The 17264-nt window shown below is 36.0% G+C and overlaps 3 protein-coding genes and 1 long non-coding RNA gene across 13 annotated transcripts; 2 read left to right on the top strand and 2 right to left on the bottom strand.

The window, feature by feature from the left end:
• Positions 1-724: 724 nt before the first annotated feature.
• On the bottom strand, positions 725-3055 carry LOC104708292 (uncharacterized). Of its 10 annotated transcripts, none has more exons than XR_015564401.1 (7): positions 2485-3055; positions 2186-2369; positions 1831-1960; positions 1659-1712; positions 1495-1540; positions 1284-1378; positions 725-1193 (listed from the first exon to the last, which is right to left on the bottom strand). It is a non-coding gene; the product is annotated as an uncharacterized LOC104708292 (long non-coding RNA). The 10 variants fall into 10 exon arrangements; XR_015564399.1 differs by having other exon boundaries at positions 725-1190; XR_015564403.1 differs by having other exon boundaries at positions 725-1110.
• Positions 3056-3510: 455 nt separating this feature from the next.
• LOC147940501 (uncharacterized) lies at positions 3511-4530 on the bottom strand (the record flags this gene model as incomplete). The annotated part of the gene is made up of 1 exon (XM_087462895.1): positions 3511-4530. A coding segment is annotated over one exon (1020 nt), but the record flags the coding sequence as incomplete, so codon positions are not given.
• Positions 4531-5012: 482 nt separating this feature from the next.
• On the top strand, positions 5013-6430 carry LOC104708291 (uncharacterized). Its single transcript, XM_010424839.3, has 2 exons — positions 5013-5540; positions 6214-6430. The coding sequence occupies exon 1, from the start codon at positions 5141-5143 to the stop codon at positions 5534-5536; it is 396 nt and encodes a 131-aa protein (XP_010423141.1). The 5' UTR covers positions 5013-5140; the 3' UTR covers positions 5537-5540; positions 6214-6430.
• Positions 6431-10247: 3817 nt separating this feature from the next.
• On the top strand, positions 10248-11646 carry LOC104708290 (transcription factor TCP17-like). Its single transcript, XM_010424837.3, has 2 exons — positions 10248-10412; positions 10622-11646. Exon 2 carries the CDS (start codon positions 10651-10653, stop codon positions 11464-11466), a length of 816 nt encoding a protein of 271 aa, XP_010423139.2. The 5' UTR covers positions 10248-10412; positions 10622-10650; the 3' UTR covers positions 11467-11646.
• The last annotated feature ends 5618 nt before the right edge of the window (positions 11647-17264 follow it).

The raw sequence follows: 17264 nt of genomic DNA, 5'->3' as shown, positions 1-17264 counted from the left end.
CTTAGATACAATTTCCCAATGGAACTGGAACCAACCGAGTTCCGTTTTTGAATTTAATGTGGAGACAGTACAAAGGCACAAAACCAGACATATGACGACATTCTCTTCAAAGACTAGAGAGAAACATCACATGTTTTCAAGAAGTTAAAGAGTATGTGACCATATGTTCAAAGGCTTTGGTTGGCTGTGTTTTTCTTAACCTTGCTAATCTATGAACATGTTTTACGGATAGGTTATGTCATATGTGAAAACAGCATGCAGTTGTAGACTTGCGAATTATTTACTATGCTGTTAGAGTCAAATTATATTGATTTCAGTTTTTCACAGAGGATTGCCTTGATGGTTTTGCTTGCACAATGTATTTTGTTTAGCAGAACCAATACAAGAAATATGCGTATTCTTAGCACACGAAAAACACTATTATATCGTTTTGATAGCGATTTCGTAAACTGTCTTTGCCGGTGCTATCTTAGAGTGGATACATACAATAGCGTTTTTTCTTATGCTATTAATTGTCGCTCTATAATAGCGTCATATTATCGTTTTTTCATATTATCGTTATATTAAGATTATTAGTAGCGTTATTTATTTAGCATATTATAGTTAATAGTAGCAGTATATTTGTACTATAGTTTTGTCAACTATAACTATATATTATTGCTTTAATATATTTCCCTTTTTTTGTGGCTTTAAAATCGATTTATATATATATATAGCTAAGAAATTAAATTTATAAGAATTTTATATATAGAAGACTCAAAATACCATACATATCATTCCTCAATCCTAACATTGCAACAAGTGTCTCAAAACAACCCACAAAGAGAAACAAACTTCTCCTATCGACAATCACAAATTCTATCAAAGACAATAAACTAACTACATCAAAAAAAAAAAAAATCTAAAGCTTACAGCCTTCATGAGTAGTCATCTATATGCTCCTCTTCTTGCTTAAAGAATCCACCAGCTGATCCATAATTGATCTCTACTTTTCTTCCCGCACAATCCCACAACCACTTTGCTCTCCAAATGGTACACAACTGTTCTGGTTCTTTATCCATGTGAAAATCCAAATAGTGCTTCATTGTTGTAGACTTGCTCTTGTTCTTGCTACAAATTAAGAACGTATGATCCGAAACATTAGAAACCAAGTGAATATGTCTTGTAAGCACCAGCATAAAAGTCATGTCCTGCTAGTGTTCATTCAGATGGAGACAATTAATTTCAGAATCAGAGTTGGAACAATCAAAGATAAAAATATATAAGCAACGAAAATGGCTTACACTTATCCTTTGGAAAGGAGCTCACTTATCTTGGGGGAAGATAGACATCTCTCACATGTCCAAACCTCTCAAAGGTCACACGAAACTCTTCTGGTCTGTAAAATCAAACCAAGGAAAACAACAAAATCAGCAAACCAATGGAACCTTGAGAGATAACTGGAATTTTTAACTTAAAACCATAGAAACACCAAAATCAGCAAACCAATGGAACCTTGAGAGATCTGCAAATCCTTTATTCCACAAATCTGATACCCTTCCTGCAAACTCAATCGGAATCTTATAATGAGTAAAGCGAGAGAAACAAAAACAAGGGTACACAAATTCATAGAAGGTTAGCCATCTGCGTCTGCAACAATTGGAATCAACAACACAAACCTATCTAGTAAGATGCAGGGAGGCTTTGTCTGGTAGCACAACTCCACCATCAACCTATCCATAAAAGCAAAGGACCAAGAAGTTTTCATGGTTATTACAACAATGACATGAACTTGCAACAATTAATTGTTGACAATTGGTTTTGGTAACAAAGTGGAGCTGTAAAACTTACAAGCCATTTATTACGAGCGTATAAGACATTGTCCAACATGTTTACAAACAACAAAAAGTAACCCATCCATTCAGATATAATCACATCCACTTTAGGAGTAGGAAGCTCTATCTCTTCAATCTTCCCTGGTCTGCAACAACATAAATAATTGCAATTATACATGGAAGACAACAGCAAACAGCAAGTCCAATAACACAAGCCAGCGCAACACATAACACAAACAAAGAACACACTGAAACCGAGAAAGATGATACAAAGCCTGCAAAGCAACATTGTCAAAAATCAATTCTAGGGAAAAGGTTACCCAGACGCAAACAAAATTCATGGATGTTGAACCAGATTCAAAGAAACATACCAATCAGGAAAAAGAAATAAGTCTTGCTCTGTAATTTTAGATTTTCTTCCCACGGCGAACGATGGGTAGTTTAGATTTCCGGCGGTTCTGAGCTTGCTCGTTTCGCAGGCGTCGTAAAGACTTGGATCGACCCATCTGGTGCAGCTAAAATCAAACGAATGAGATCGGGACCTGCTCCTTTCGCCTTCGGAGATTACGAGAACGACATCGAGAGAGAGAGAAGGAAGAAAAAAAAAAAAATTAAACTCCAATCAACCAAAATTAAAATAAAAACCCTAGATCCCCTTTCATAAACTTACTCGGCGAGATTAATAGAAAGAGACGCCTCCGCCATGCCTTGAAGAGTCACGAGATCTTCATCTGTCGCACCGCACTTTTCCCTCCTCCACCTTTTCCCCACATCGATTACTCTGCCTCTCTAGCCTCCACGACACTCGTTGGCACTCTTTGTACGGTCGATCGTACCCAGCCTTTACCACCATCGTCGACAAGCTCAAACACTTCATCGCAACTTCAATTCGTTCTCTCTCAACTCACTCATGGCTGCTGAGCCAAAATCTTAGCTTCTCGTTACTCTTAACCCTAGGGAGAAAGAAGAAGAAGGTGTGAAGAGGATGAAGAAGAGAAAAGAAGAAGAGAAAATAAGATTTAGATTTTTTAGGGTTCTCCATTGTGAAAGAGAAATATATATTTTTTTTTTTTTTTTTTTTTTTTTCGAGCCTACATTTACTAAGTGAAGTGGGAGAAAGACTAATTTTTAGTCTAGTTTTAGCAAAGAGAAAAGAAGAAGAGAAAATAAGATTTAGATTTTTTAGGGTTCTCGATTGTGAAAGAGAAATATATTTCTTTTTCTTTTTTTTTTTCGAGCCTACATTTTTTAAGTGAAGTGGGAGAAAGACTAACTTTTAGTCTAGTTTTAGAAAGTGTTGGCGAAAAGAGTGATTTTTGGTTTCCCTTATCTATTTTAAAGTGTAGCGTTTAAAAAGTGCTATTACATAGATTTATTTTTAGAATTTTAACAACGATAGCATTTGCGAAAACTGCGCTATAATTTTCTGCTATCAATGCTCATATTTTTTGTAGTGTAATTTTTTTCTAAAAGACTGTCTCCGTTCCAATGTCCATCAAATAGTGATGACATTTGACCAGATAGCATTAATCAAAAGAACTGCATTGTGATGCTCCAACTCCACCACATCACAACAATTTGGTAAAGTGACTGTTTGCCCAAAGAAAGTAGAGCTAAAGAGAGATTCAATATCCATTATAGCACAAATTAAGACATCAAAATACAACACAAAAAAGAAAAAAGAAAAAAAAATGAATTAGGATTGAGGTGGGATGAAGTAAGGGGCAGGGTAAATGGCAGATCTACGAGCCATGCCATACCCACGAACCATGGTATTATCCCAGATATTAACTTTTCCGTAGTCATGGGTGCCCAAGAAATAGATGAAGTTTGGAGATAGGTCATACAAGCTAGCCTGGACACAGAAAGGTTCTCCTTTGTAGGAGAGAAAAATACAGAGATCTCCAATATCAAAAGTCAAGCCAGCCGAATCATCTCCTAATCTCCGGGATATATCGAACACAAAGAAACGCTCTGAAACTACGCACCCGGGTGAGAAGCGTCTTGTGTACCACTTAACCAAAAAAGTTACACCTGTGGGTGAGTCCACCAAGTGTTCGGTCCTGCAATATGGAAGCATCCGGTCCCACTCTGATTGCAGAAACTCGTGTAAGTATGGAATGTACAAGTCGCAGGCTTTGTGTTTTTCTTCTATATCCCAATATCCCGTACGTGAGCATCCAGAACCCAGCATGCAGAACATCTTGTATCTCCTTGAATACATGACTCTGGAGGAGAAGAAGGCTGGATCTTCGACTCTGATGTTGACCCACTCCGAGCTGTCTTTTCGAGCAGGCCTACATAGGCTGAGCTGCGGTCCCAGGAACTTGACGGCCACGATGCAATCACCGTCCTCGGGAGAAGAGGAGGACATGACTACGTTGGTTACCAACTGGGTTTGGCAATGAGGCAGAGTTACGAAAGGAGGTAGTGAGATTCGCTTCGGGTCTGAATCAGAAGCACTCGGGTTTAGGTCATCTTGGAGACATACAACGCCGTCTCTCAAAGTAGCCACCCACCCATGAGATGCTCCTATCGTTCCCGTTGGTTTCATCAAATCCATTGGCACCGTCTTTTCCAAAACCTCTTCCCCACAACCAGGAGTAATAAAATCCTTATGCATATTTTTTTCCAAAACCTTAGTACCACAAGGAGAAGCACTGAAATTACAAATGACGAGTTTGCCGACATCGCCATCTCTTGAAGTAGATCCACAATGTTCGTGGTACAGAACAATTTATGTACGGGGAGAGAAGCTTACATTTACGAGCGGAGGTGGTTGCCTCCTAAGACAAAGCCTGGAGAGAAGCAGAGATCTCATAGTGATATGATTCTTGGTGGAGATAGAAGATATTCAAACTAAAAATCCTAGCTGATAAAAAGAAAAGAAACGCTGGTAATAATGCCCTCCATTAAATAAAATGAGTATTTTCCTTGTCCACCAAGTCTTATATTCTAGGAAACTTAATTACACTTACCTTTGTTGCAATTTCAACAAGTTACACCACTAAATAAGGGTGAAAGCTTTCTCATTAGGCTCAAAGGAGATTTGATGAAAGAATTTGATAGTATGAGAAGCTATAGCAGAGAAATCAAGTTTTGCAGAGGGATAAATATGGCCATGGGTACATCAATCGCAGAATCTAAACCAGGGAGATTAAATCTCGGTTAAGTTTCTGAGAAATTAAAAAAATATCGGTTCAGTATCTAACCAATCCAGTATCTGTGACCGGTTTAATAATTCTTCGATTCCGGAGTCAATTGTTTTCATCTTGTTTGCCCAAATCTGTATTTCTCCAAAGGTAAAAGCTCTCTCTCTCTCATCAATGGCGAAATCAGCGGCGACGGCGGCTTCCTCGCTTGTGCAAAACCTTAGACGATTCATCAAGAAGCCATGGCAGATCACCGGGCCTTGCGCTCACCCTGAATACCTCGAAGCTGTTCCCAAGGCCACCGAGTATCGTCTCCGATGCCCCGCAACGACTGATGGAGAGGCCATCGTGCCTACCTCGGATCCCGAAACCGTATACAACATCGTATACCACGGCCGAGATCAGCGCCGAAACCGTCCACAGATCCGGCGATACCTATTGAAGAAGGACAACGTGGTTCAGATGATGAACGAGAAGAAGACGTTCGACGTCTCCGACTTCCCTAAGGTTTACCTGACTACCACAGTCGAAGAGGATTTGAACACGCGTGGCGGAGGCTACGTCAAATAAACAGGTGATTGGCCACATGAGAGCTAGGGATCAATAAGATTATCAAATGTGTTGTTCGTATTCAATTCATTATTCAAGGATGAAGTTTTGTGGTTGGACTTTGGACCTTTCGGTGTGTATTAGATTTAGTTTCGTGTGGTCATAAGCAAATGGGATAGTAAATGGTTCGTGTGAGGAAGATTTTGGTGTTCTTCAATTAGGTCCTGCACAATTTGTTGAAATAGATTTTAGAGTTAGCATTGAGTTGGAACTAATGGTTTTTGTTGGTATAGTGCATTATGTCCTTCACATTATGTTTGATGTAAGGTTTTCTCGAACTTCTCCCTGATGTTGTTGTTTCCCAGAGAGTATGAGTTGTCATTTTGGTCTTTGACTAGATGAACTTTGTAATGCTCGATTAGTTTTGTTGTGATAATGCTGATATAGTTTTGTAGTAGTATGAAGAAATAGGAAGTTAGGCAATCATACTACCCTTTCAGTGTACTCACAAGCTATTGAATCAGCTAGCTGCTGAGTCCTAACCAGTTAAGATAATGTATCCCTTTTTGTGCTTCAGCCTACACTTTAATACTTGCTGCAACAGTTTAGTACGTCAGATGTTCATGTTGTATCTATCCACTTTACTGCTTTTTTCCCATTTATCCTGACTGAATGTGTTTGTATTTTTTTTTTTGCAGGGTTCTTTCATCATTGTCTTTCTCTTGTAATCTCGTGATGGGCGAAAGACTACGTTTGATATTTCTTTACCGACAAAAAATCTCTCCCTTGTTTGCTTTGTCTAATAAGATTTCTAGTAGCTTTATGAACTACAAAACACTTCATTCTCCTTCAGAATTACCAGATTGTTGTTCAGTCGTATTCCCTATGTTTATGATGAACCCGTGATTGTTTGAAGTTTGAGTGATTTAGAAACGGTTGATAATGTAACGCAAAGAGAAAAAGAGTTAATAGTCTCTGCAGCAGTGACTAAGAGAAGAAGAAGCAGCAGAAACTGTGAAAAGCAATTATGCTACCAAACTGGCAATCTCTACGTTCTCCGTGAATTTTACCCCAAACTACTGTTCCTTCACGCTTTACCTCTTTTGCTTCTGTCTATAGCAAGGTCGTGTCACTGTCTCTCTCTCTCGGTTTGAGCCTTTTGCATGTACTGCTGTACAGATCGAGAACGACGGCTCAGGATTAAAAGAAAAGGAGTAGAGTGTTTAGCAATTTTGGGTCCAAAAATGTCTCTGTGTCTCTCTGTGTCTAGGTGACATGCATACGTCATCATATGCACGTATTCCAACTTTTGGTCTAATTGGGGACACATCGGCGTGCGTGACCAAACTCTAAGAAGAAGTTTCTTTAGCGGTCTCAGAGAATATGGTAAAAGAATAGAACGGTTTAGTTGAAATTGGTTTGTGGTTTTAATTAGTCAAGAAAAATCAGTTCGTAATCATTGGGTTCAGCTAATTAAACCACTATTTTACAATCCAGTTCAATTGTATTAACTGAAAAAATGGTTCATCTTTGACACTATCACTAGTAGTATGAAATAATTGAAACTGGAATCGTTCAGACTAACAAATTTCTAGGAATAATTAAGACGTCCAAAACTATTTTCTTATATATTCATGAATATCGCAGAATCCAACGCACTCAAAGTTAGCAAAATTTGAAACAGAAAGAAACTGAAGTCCCACCATCGTCATTATCGTCATCAACTTAGATCAGCTGACCTTTAGGTCCCAACTAGAGAAACTTCTCATCAGTCTCTGATACATATACGCAGCGATCTGTTTTTACACCTTTTTATATGCAGCTACTAATTTTTCGTAAAGCGTGTGATCCGATAAAAGCGTTTATACTGTATATACTATATAGGAGAAAAGCAAGACAGTTATTGGCGTACAGTGAAATTTAAGCATTTACATTCAAACATAAATTTAATTAGCATTACGGTACGTGGTATTAAAAAGTGGAAATTATACATACTGTAAAAAAAACATGTACTCTTGTTTTCACCAAAAAAAAAAAAAAAAAACATGTACTCTTGTGTCTTTTAGTCTTGAACCTTGGTCCATCCTCCATCTAAGACCAACTATATATACTCGCTGTCAATCTAAATGCCTACTAATAAAATGTACTTGTGTATAATATAAAACTAAATTTGGTATTATCTCAGGAAGAAAATCAAAAAGGTAAAAAATCGTAATTTCTACTAGTTTTGGGGCTCACCATTTACTGATTTACGTACTATATAATTGACTTTCTTCTTTAATTAGTTATGTACGAGTTGGTTCTTAGTAACTTCGAACTACAGTTTCGATTTCAAATCTATATTATGAAAGTTGGTCAACTCTCTCTCTATTTTTCTGCCACATCAGCAATGAAAAGAATGCCATATGTTTATCATTTTTTATGTTGCTTCACTGATACTCTTCGTCTTTCTTTGCTTGATTTTCATAGTAACTGATACTTCGGTCCTTTTCGCATTCCTTTGGTTTAGTAACTACTTTTTTATAATATTTCTCACATCCTGCTGTTTTTTTGTAGTGAATGAAGATGTGAAAGATGAAGGTCAACTACAGAGAAAGGAAAACTTGAAGATCAAACATATTCAGAGAATACTCTTTTATATGGCAGGAGTCGTGAATATATAAAGAAAGATGTTTAATTAGTTCTTCTAATTATAGTTTGTAAGTGATTATATACATACATTTTCATTCGATAACAAACAAGAAAAATCAAAATTCTCTCTTTAAGTTTACATTGTTGTGTTGTTTTCCTTCTCTACAAACCTTTTTTTACAACTCTATCTGCTCAACTATACACAAAATTGCAAGTTCATTCTCACTATGATGAACCTTAAGGATTTTGTCTTTGAGTGGTGTTGTTTCTAAATTTTTCTAAATTTCTCTTTAAGTTTTATGAACCTTATGTATGTGTGTTGTTAAATGTAATCTTACTATAGAATAAGAAGAAACTGGTCATTTTGTGTTTGATTCTTAAGAGGTAGAATAGGTTATGAGACTTGGGAAATTGGCCAAATTTACTATCGTTTTTTTCTAGAAAAAAAAAAAAATTCAATCATGTGTGATGGCTACTCCAAATTTTCAATCACATGATATGATATTGATCACCATGGTTTGTGCTTTCGTTTTTTACTACTTAATACACGATATGATATTAACAGTAAAAATGTAATTGTTCATATCGCGAAAAGATAATCCGTGCAGTGCGCGGGTACTCATCTAGTATATATAAAAAAAGGGTGAGATACTATGTAATGAAAATGTAATCCCCTATATATTAAAAGAGAAGCATTTTTTAAGAAATGTTGATGTGTCGTCGCCAGAGAACTTTGTGCCCAATTTATTACTTGTCTTTAATATTCTATAATATTACATAAATTGTCATTACTATTCAATTTATTTATATACACAATATTTTGTTCCTATAAATTCTAAAATTGGTAAATATTATCTCCTACATGTTTTCGAAATTATTTTCAAAACCTATGTATTATAATATAATAAAAAATTATAACATGAGATGTAAAAAATATATATTTAAATCATATTTTCAAAAATATAAATAATATTCTTTCTTATTGTTTGAAATTTTTTAACTAAAAAAAATTGAAATTAATTTTGAATAATAGATATTGGAAAATCTTAAAAAACAATTTGACGGCATCTTAAATTTCTTTAAACTATAAAATATTTGAACTTATGCAAATCCTAATTTTTAGTTTTCCATATAGAAAATTTCTGATATATAAGACTATATATTAAAGATTCCTTAATTTCAAAATTAACATATTAAAAAATATAAAATCTAATATATTTTTAATATTATTTTTTAAATATTTCGAAGGATGGGTTTTTATAGATAAAAAAAATATTATACCCCTTATGGAGTATGACTACCGGGACGGGTTTGACCTTCTTAAGAATTTAGGTCATTCGTTTCGAGAAGTTTTAATATTTTTGATGGTTTTTATCCATTTCATAATTTTACAAGTTTTATACAATTCTGATTAGTCATTAATTCGGTAAACGTTAGATTCGGGTATGTTGTTTTAGTGAATCTTAATTTTATGCTGAAATATTTATTATTTCAAAAATCACAAACTGAATGAAACCAAAACTAATATAAGTTTGAACTGTAAATAGTTTAATAAATAGTTATATCTATAAATATAACTCTATATGTACATAATATATTACAAACCTTATAATAAACATAGTTTTTGAAATCAATCACCCACGTACTTATACATTAGTGTACTTAGTTATGTTATAAAAGTGTTTTCTACAGAACGGAGTCAGATATATATTTAATACATAAATAAATACGAAGTTGCAGTCTCTAAATAATTAGATAAAAGTGACGTCAAGAAAGAGAAAGTAGATATATACATGTATATATATATATATATATATCTTTTTTTAATTTGATATCTATCATTTAGTGTATGTGTGGGTGAAACCGTAACATCTTTCTTTCCATCAAAAAAAGAAAAGAAACAACAAAAAAAAGACATGTGGATAAGAGTGTCTATAGTCTTTTTTTTTTTTTGTTTGGTTTAAAAGTGTCTATAGTCTATGCACTACATAAAATGCTCCTTTTTCAATCCTTGTGTATAAATTCCTTTCATACTGTACGCAACTAAAACCCTAGGGATTTGGAGTATATATATACTGTAAATAGGGGGATATCATTCCTTGCTCAGCCTCGGTCATATATTATTCACTTTTAGTTTTTTTTTTTTGTTTTTATATAACGAGAGAAACCAAATTATAAGTGTTCTTATCATCTACGTACTTGACCAAAGAAACTAGCTCGATCTGTCTAAACACAACGACTTTATCAAGCTTATCGGTTTCTCTGTGTAAGATTTGTATCACCTCAATTCTATTATTTCAATTTGAATCACCTCAATTCTATTATTTCACTGTCAAGTTTAATTAGTAATCTGCCAATAACATTATTATTTTCCATATTAAAGTTTTTTTTCATGCTTCCTAAAACCTACAAACATTTCGAAAATTTAACAAATTGTGATTACAATATTATTGTTTCTTCTGTTTTTGTTTTCAGATCCATAAAGTATAATTATATAATCAATTATGGACATGAGATTGAACCCTTCGAGAGAGGACATGATCAGATTTAAACAAGAAGTTGAAGATCGTAACCAACCGAGTTCTTTGTCCTTGTCGAGGCAACGATGGAACAATCCGAGGATCGTACGAGTCTCGAGAACATTCGGAGGCAAAGACCGACACAGTAAAGTGTTTACAGTTCGTGGTGTCCGAGACAGGAGGATAAGGTTGTCGGTGATGACAGCAATCCAGGTTTACGACCTTCAAGAACGACTAGGGCTGAGTCAGCCTAGCAAAGTCATTGATTGGCTATTAGAAGCTGCCAAAAACGACGTCGATTTGCTTCCTCCTTTGCAATTCCCACCTGGGTTTCATCAAGTAATTAACCCTAATCTCAGTGGCTTAGGAGAATCTTTTCCTGGGGTCTTCGAAAGTTTCGATCTTGGAGGCTGCTCCAACAGAGAAAACTTGGATCTTGAAAAGATGAAATGGGTTAAATTCGATCAAGACAGTAATCTTGATCATGGGTTCGACATCGATCATCATCACAATGTCTCGAATTCAATCCAAAGCAACAAGGTTTATTTCCCTACTACTACTACTACTACTACTTCGGCGAGTAGCTCTTATCACTACAACCTTGGGCATCTCCAACAGTATCTATTGGACCAATCTGGTAATGTTACTGTCGCCTTTTCCAATACTAGTAACCTCAATCCGCCGGCTGTGGAAACTGTGAGTTCTCTCTTTCCAAGGTACCCTTCGTTTCTCGGTGGTGGTCAACTTCAACTCTTTAGCGAAAACTCGAACTCGTCCAACCAAACGGATCGTGTGGAGTAATTTCAGCCCTTGTCTAGACTCTTTCATAAGCTGATGATTTGTAGTCATGGATGGCATTTATTACTACATATACATAGATACATTTTTACTATGGTTTAATGGTTATTTGTTGGATTCAGTAGTCGTCACATGCGTGTATGTAAAACAAATATATATATATATATATATATATTCATGCTACGATAGAATTGGTATAATATCTATTTTAATACAATTAGTTTCGTACTTTTGATAATATTTGGAATATATACATACACTGTTGGATTATTTGAATGCTAATTATATTTCTTGTAGCGAAAATGAATATAAGTTAGAGATATGTTTGTTTGTAGTGCCTATAACACATTGGCTTCATTGCATGCCAAACCCTAGCTTGTTCACATGTCTACAACCACATGCATGTGTATATATAAGATATATATGAATATGATACATCATATATATATGTTAATCAAATTGGAAATCCTTAATCAACGCATATAATTTAGGGTGTCATGAGTACCTTAGCATATAAATAAAATCCAATCGAACCAATATATTTTAATCGTGTTTTCTTACAAGTTAACATATATATACAATATTCTCTGAAACCAAATCTGCCGGCGGAAAGGTCTCTTCCAAGGATTTACGACAGTCAAAATGTACTAAGTATCTTCACAAGTAAATAATTTGCTGGAGTATATGACTTTATTTTTTGGTTGTAAGTCTTGGGATTGGAGAATGAGAGAAGGACAATGAGAAGAAGACGAGGCAGTGAAGACAGCAATTGAATTTGCAGTCAAGTCAAGCACTGATCCCTATATATCTTCTTTTTTTAACTAATTGCTCTTTCTTCTTTTCTCTTTGTCTCCTCTTTCTCTTTTCCATTTAATTTTCTCTCACACATAAAAAACCATGGTACATATGTGACATTATAAACTTTCCTTTGGATTCTTCTTTGCGTTTTTTTTTTTTTTTTTTTTTTTTTTTTGTTTTTTTTTTTTTTTGTTTTTCCGACAACGAGCTAGTAAAATGATTGACTATTGAAGTTTGCTACTAATTCGCCGGAATTAATTAGCTTCGGCTGCTGTATATGCACTGTATGCCAATAATTCGAAGCAGTTGGTCATGATTAATCAAATAAACATTATCACATTATCAATAATCACATGAACAATAAATCAGATTAGTTATTAATGGATGATGTTAATTAGGTCAATAAAATAGATCATCGACGCATTTGTATCTGAGCAATTGTTTATATAGCTGCGTATTATTAATTCTTCCGGTTTCCGTTGTTAAGTTGTTTTCAAGTCTTGTGATCAAGTGATGATCTACAAATTAAATGTGTATTAATTATATAAAGGAAAATGCCTTGGATTGTTTTCTTGGGCATGCTTGAGCGACTACAATACCTTACCTTTTGTTTTTCTTGTAGAATCTTATGTCAAATTATATAAATGGTCCATGTATGTGACTACAAACTTTGTTTTCCTCACCGGCATGCTTCAAACTCTAAGTTCAAACTTATAAGAGGAGCAAGATATATAGAAAAATGTAGGTTTGTGTAAAGAACAAAAGATCAAATAAGAATAACTCTCTTATTATTAGCTCTAGAAAATCTCTCAAAACTAAAGCTCTCTCACAATTGTTCTCTCTCAAACTCTTAATCTCTATATGTTAATGTCATAGCTCGACATACATATATATAACAAAACAGTCCTAGTCCTACTAGGAAAACACCAAATAGAGTTTGATCCTTATCCATTCACTAATCATAACTTGATTAGGAATGCTCTGCCTTTTCCTTCTTTAAGTTCTTCTCAAGCTTAAACCAACATTCTCCCCTTTAAGCTTGACTTCACTCTTCACAACTCTAACTCCAATAAGGTCTCTCATTTCTTCGAACTTAATCCTTCCAAGAGCTTTAGTCAATATGTCAGCTTTCTGCTCGCTTCCTGGAACATATTCTACCTCGATCAATCCACTCTCGACACATTCTCTTATAAAATGGAACCGCCTATGTATGTGTCTACTGCGGCCATGAAACACAGGATTCTTTGTTAATGCAATTGCAGACTGATTGTCGAGACGTATTGTCACCTTTTCACATGGAGCTCCGGTAACTTCACTAAGCAGTTCTTGTAACCAAATGGCCTGTTTTGTCGCCTCTGTTCCAGCCATAAATTCAGCCTCACAAGAAGATAAAGCTATGACTTCTTGCTTTTGTGAACACCAAGTTATCGGACTTTCTCCTAAGTAAAATATATGTCCAGAAGTGCTCTTGCCATCATCTGGATCGACATTGTGACTACTGTCACTATATCCTATCAGCTTCGGTATCTTTGTTCTCCCAAATGTTAAACCGTGTTCTGTAGTTCCCTTTAAGTACCTCAAACATTGTTTCATAGCTGCTCCATGAGATTCTCTAGGACTCTGCATATATCTACTTAGAACTCCAACACAAAAGGATAAATCAGGTCGCGTATGGAGCAAGTAGCAAAGACATCCCACGTTTTTCCTGTATATTGTTGCATCAATCTCTTTCTCATTCTCTGCTTTAGACAACTTTAGTCCAACCTCCATCGGTGTATGTACCAGATTGCAGTCTCGCATCCCTGCTTCTTCAAGAATCTTTTGAGCATAACGAGTTTGATTCAAGGTTATGCCTCCTTGATGTTGTAGTACCTCGATTCCCAAGTAATATGTTAGCATGCCTAAATCACTCATTTCAAACTTTGATGACATCTCCCTCTTGAATTCGTTAATAATCTTCAAATTTGTGCCTGTCACAAATAAATCATCAACATACACACCAATGACTAGCAAGTGCTCACCAACTTCTTTGCGATATACAGATGGTTCCTTCGAACACTTAACAAATCTTAAGCCCAGCAAAATTGTGTTCAACTTGTTGTTCCATGCTCTAGGTGCTTGACGCAAGCCATAAAGCGCTTTGTTTAACTTGTATACCTTCTCTTCACTTCCAGTCTTTAGAAAACCTTCTGGCTGTGAAACATAAACTGTTTCTTTGAGCTCACCATGCAAAAAGGCTGTTTTAACATCAAGATGATGTATCTCCCATCCATATGCTGCTGCAAGATCAATAAGCAATCTAATTGTTTCAATTCTTGCCATTGGAGCAAAAACCTCCTCAAAGTCAACTCCATATTGTTGCACATATCCCTTTGCAACAAGTCTAGCTTTGTGCTTGTTGATACTTCCATCTGAGTTTCTCTTGAGTTTAAACACCCATTTAAGCCCGATTGGTTTTGCTCCTATAGGCAAATCAACAAGATCCCATGTTTTCAATCTCTCAATCGAACCAATGCTTCTTTGCAAGCGTGTATCCATTCTTTTGAGTCCTTTGCTTCTTGAAAGTTTCTTTATTCATTGTTCAATACTAAAAGTAGCATTTCTCCTTCTTCTTCAGCTAGCAGAACGTAATCCTCGAGATATTTTGGAGCATGTCTTTCTCTCTGGGATCTTTTTAACATAACGGGAGATAATCTTTCAGGTGTCCAATTATTCTCGTTTTGTTCGTCCATCTCTTCACTGTCAACTCTGTCTTTACTAATCTCTGATACTCCTCTGTTTTCACCAACTTGTTCTATCTCTGATTCCTGAACATCCTCTTGAAGTCCGTTATTTCCAAACCCATCAATCATAATCTTAAAGCTTTCATTATTATTTCTTATAGTATCGACACCATTCCAGTCCCATCCTTTTGTTTCATCAAAAATAACATCCCTACTAACACTGATCTTCTTTGTGAGAGGGTCAAACAATCGATAGGCCTTCGATCCAGGTTCTGTTCCTAGGTGAACAAGGATGCGACTTCTGTCATCAAGCTTCCTAAGATGTGGTGAATCAACCTTTGCATAACCGATGCATCCGAAGACACGAATGTGATCAACATTTGGCTTCTTCCCTCTAAACAGTTCATACGGTGTTTGATCCTTAAGAGACCGTGTTGCTACTCTGTTTAAGACATAGGTTGAATGTCTTACAGCCTCTCCCCACATGTAGTTAGGCATGTACATGTGTTTCAAAATACTTCTTGCCATCTCCATTAGTGTTCTGTTTCTCCTTTCAACTACACCGTTTTGCTGTGGTGTATAAGGTGCTGTGAGATGTCTTTGAATGCCATTCTCCTCACAAAAACTTCTAAACTCATTTGATAAAAACTCTCCCCCTCTATTTGTTCTCAAAGTTTGTATTTTGCTCTCTGTCTCCTTTTCTATCATTGCTTTGAACCTTTTAAATTTCCCAAAAGCTTCTCCTTTCTCGTGTAACAGGATCGTCCACATGTATCGGGAGAAGTCGTCTATAAGGACAAAAACATATCGTTTTCCAGCACTCGTACTTGGTGTAATGGGACCACAGAGGTCACCGTGTATAAGCTCAAGCTTCTTCGTTGCTCGATATGATGTTGCCTGCGGAAAAGCTCGTCTCGTTTGTTTACCAAGCAAACACGAACTACAGAGTTCTTTTTCAAGTGTAAACCTTGGGGCTCCATGAACAATCTTCTTCTCAATCATAGTATTCAATGTTTCAAAGTTCACATAACCCATCCGTGCATGCCACTTTCCTGCATCACTTATTTCTGTTAAGTAGAGGCATGTATTATCTTTCAATCCCATTCGAACCTTGTAAAGTCTGTTTGGTGATCTCTCTGCTTTCACAAGAAGTTTTCCTTCACGATCTCTCATAGTTAAGTGTCCGTTCCTTAATCGAATGTCACATCCAGCTTCTGTTGCCTGACCAAGACTGACTATATTACTTTTCAATCCCGGAATATAGTAGACATCAATCATCTTTCTTGGCTTTCCATTCAGATCAACAAAGGCTATCATGCCTTTTCCTTTAATATCAATACGAGAGTCATCTCCAAATCTAACTTTTCCTGTGACTGTCAAATCGAGTGTGTCAAAGTACCTTCTATCTCCAGTCATGTGGTTGCTAGCCCCATTGTCAAGATACCAAATATTGTCTCCTCCTGTGTTTGTTTCGAATTGACTAGGTACACATCGTTTTTCATTCAGGAATACAACCTCATGTAGCATAAGTTCATCTGCAGTTTCCGTATCCTTCTCCACTTCTTGAGTTTCCTGCAATTTCAACAAACGATCTGGACAACTGCTTGCATAATGCCCCACCTTGTCACATCTGAAACATGTAACCTGCGAGGGATCTTTTCCTCCATTACGTCCACGTCCTCTTCCTCGATAGGAGAACCTTCCTCCTCTGCCTCTTCCTCTGTAGCTTCCGTTGTACTCATGTTGATGTTGATTAGAGTAGCTTGCTTGCGTATCAACATTAGAGACAGTATTAGCATACATTAGCTTGTTCTGTTCTTCTTGTGGTTCTTCATCTTCGAATATTCTTTCTTCGTAGGCTTTAAGTCGGCCCACAATTTCTACAAAGCTTGTTGTGTTGAAGTCTAGTACTTGCTCTAAAGATGCTACAATATGAATGTATTTCTTTCGAGGAAGAGTTTTAAGAAACTTCTTGACTAGCTTGGATTCTTCGATTATTGTTCCTAGTGCAGTTGATTTTGAGGAGAGTTCGGATATTCTCCCAGAGAACTCATCAATACTCTCTGTATCTTTCATCTTCAGTCGATCAAAATCAGTCATCAGTGTTTGTAGTCTAGCCTCACGAACTCTCTCAGCTCCTACATGTATGTTTTTGATTGCTAACCATATCTTTTTAGCTGTATCGAGCTCTCCTACCTGCAAGATGAGTGCCTCTGGGATAGATTGAAACAGTAATGCAATAGCCATGTCATTCTTTTCTTCATCTATAGTTTCTGCATC

The sequence above is a fragment of the Camelina sativa genome, chromosome 8 (genome assembly GCF_030686135.1).
Source record: "Camelina sativa cultivar CO46 ecotype springtype chromosome 8, ASM3068613v1".
NCBI classification, from domain to species: Eukaryota; Viridiplantae; Streptophyta; class Magnoliopsida; order Brassicales; family Brassicaceae; genus Camelina; species Camelina sativa.
Note: the sequence above shows the minus strand (reverse complement) of the source record. Positions and strands in the feature narration are given on the sequence as shown.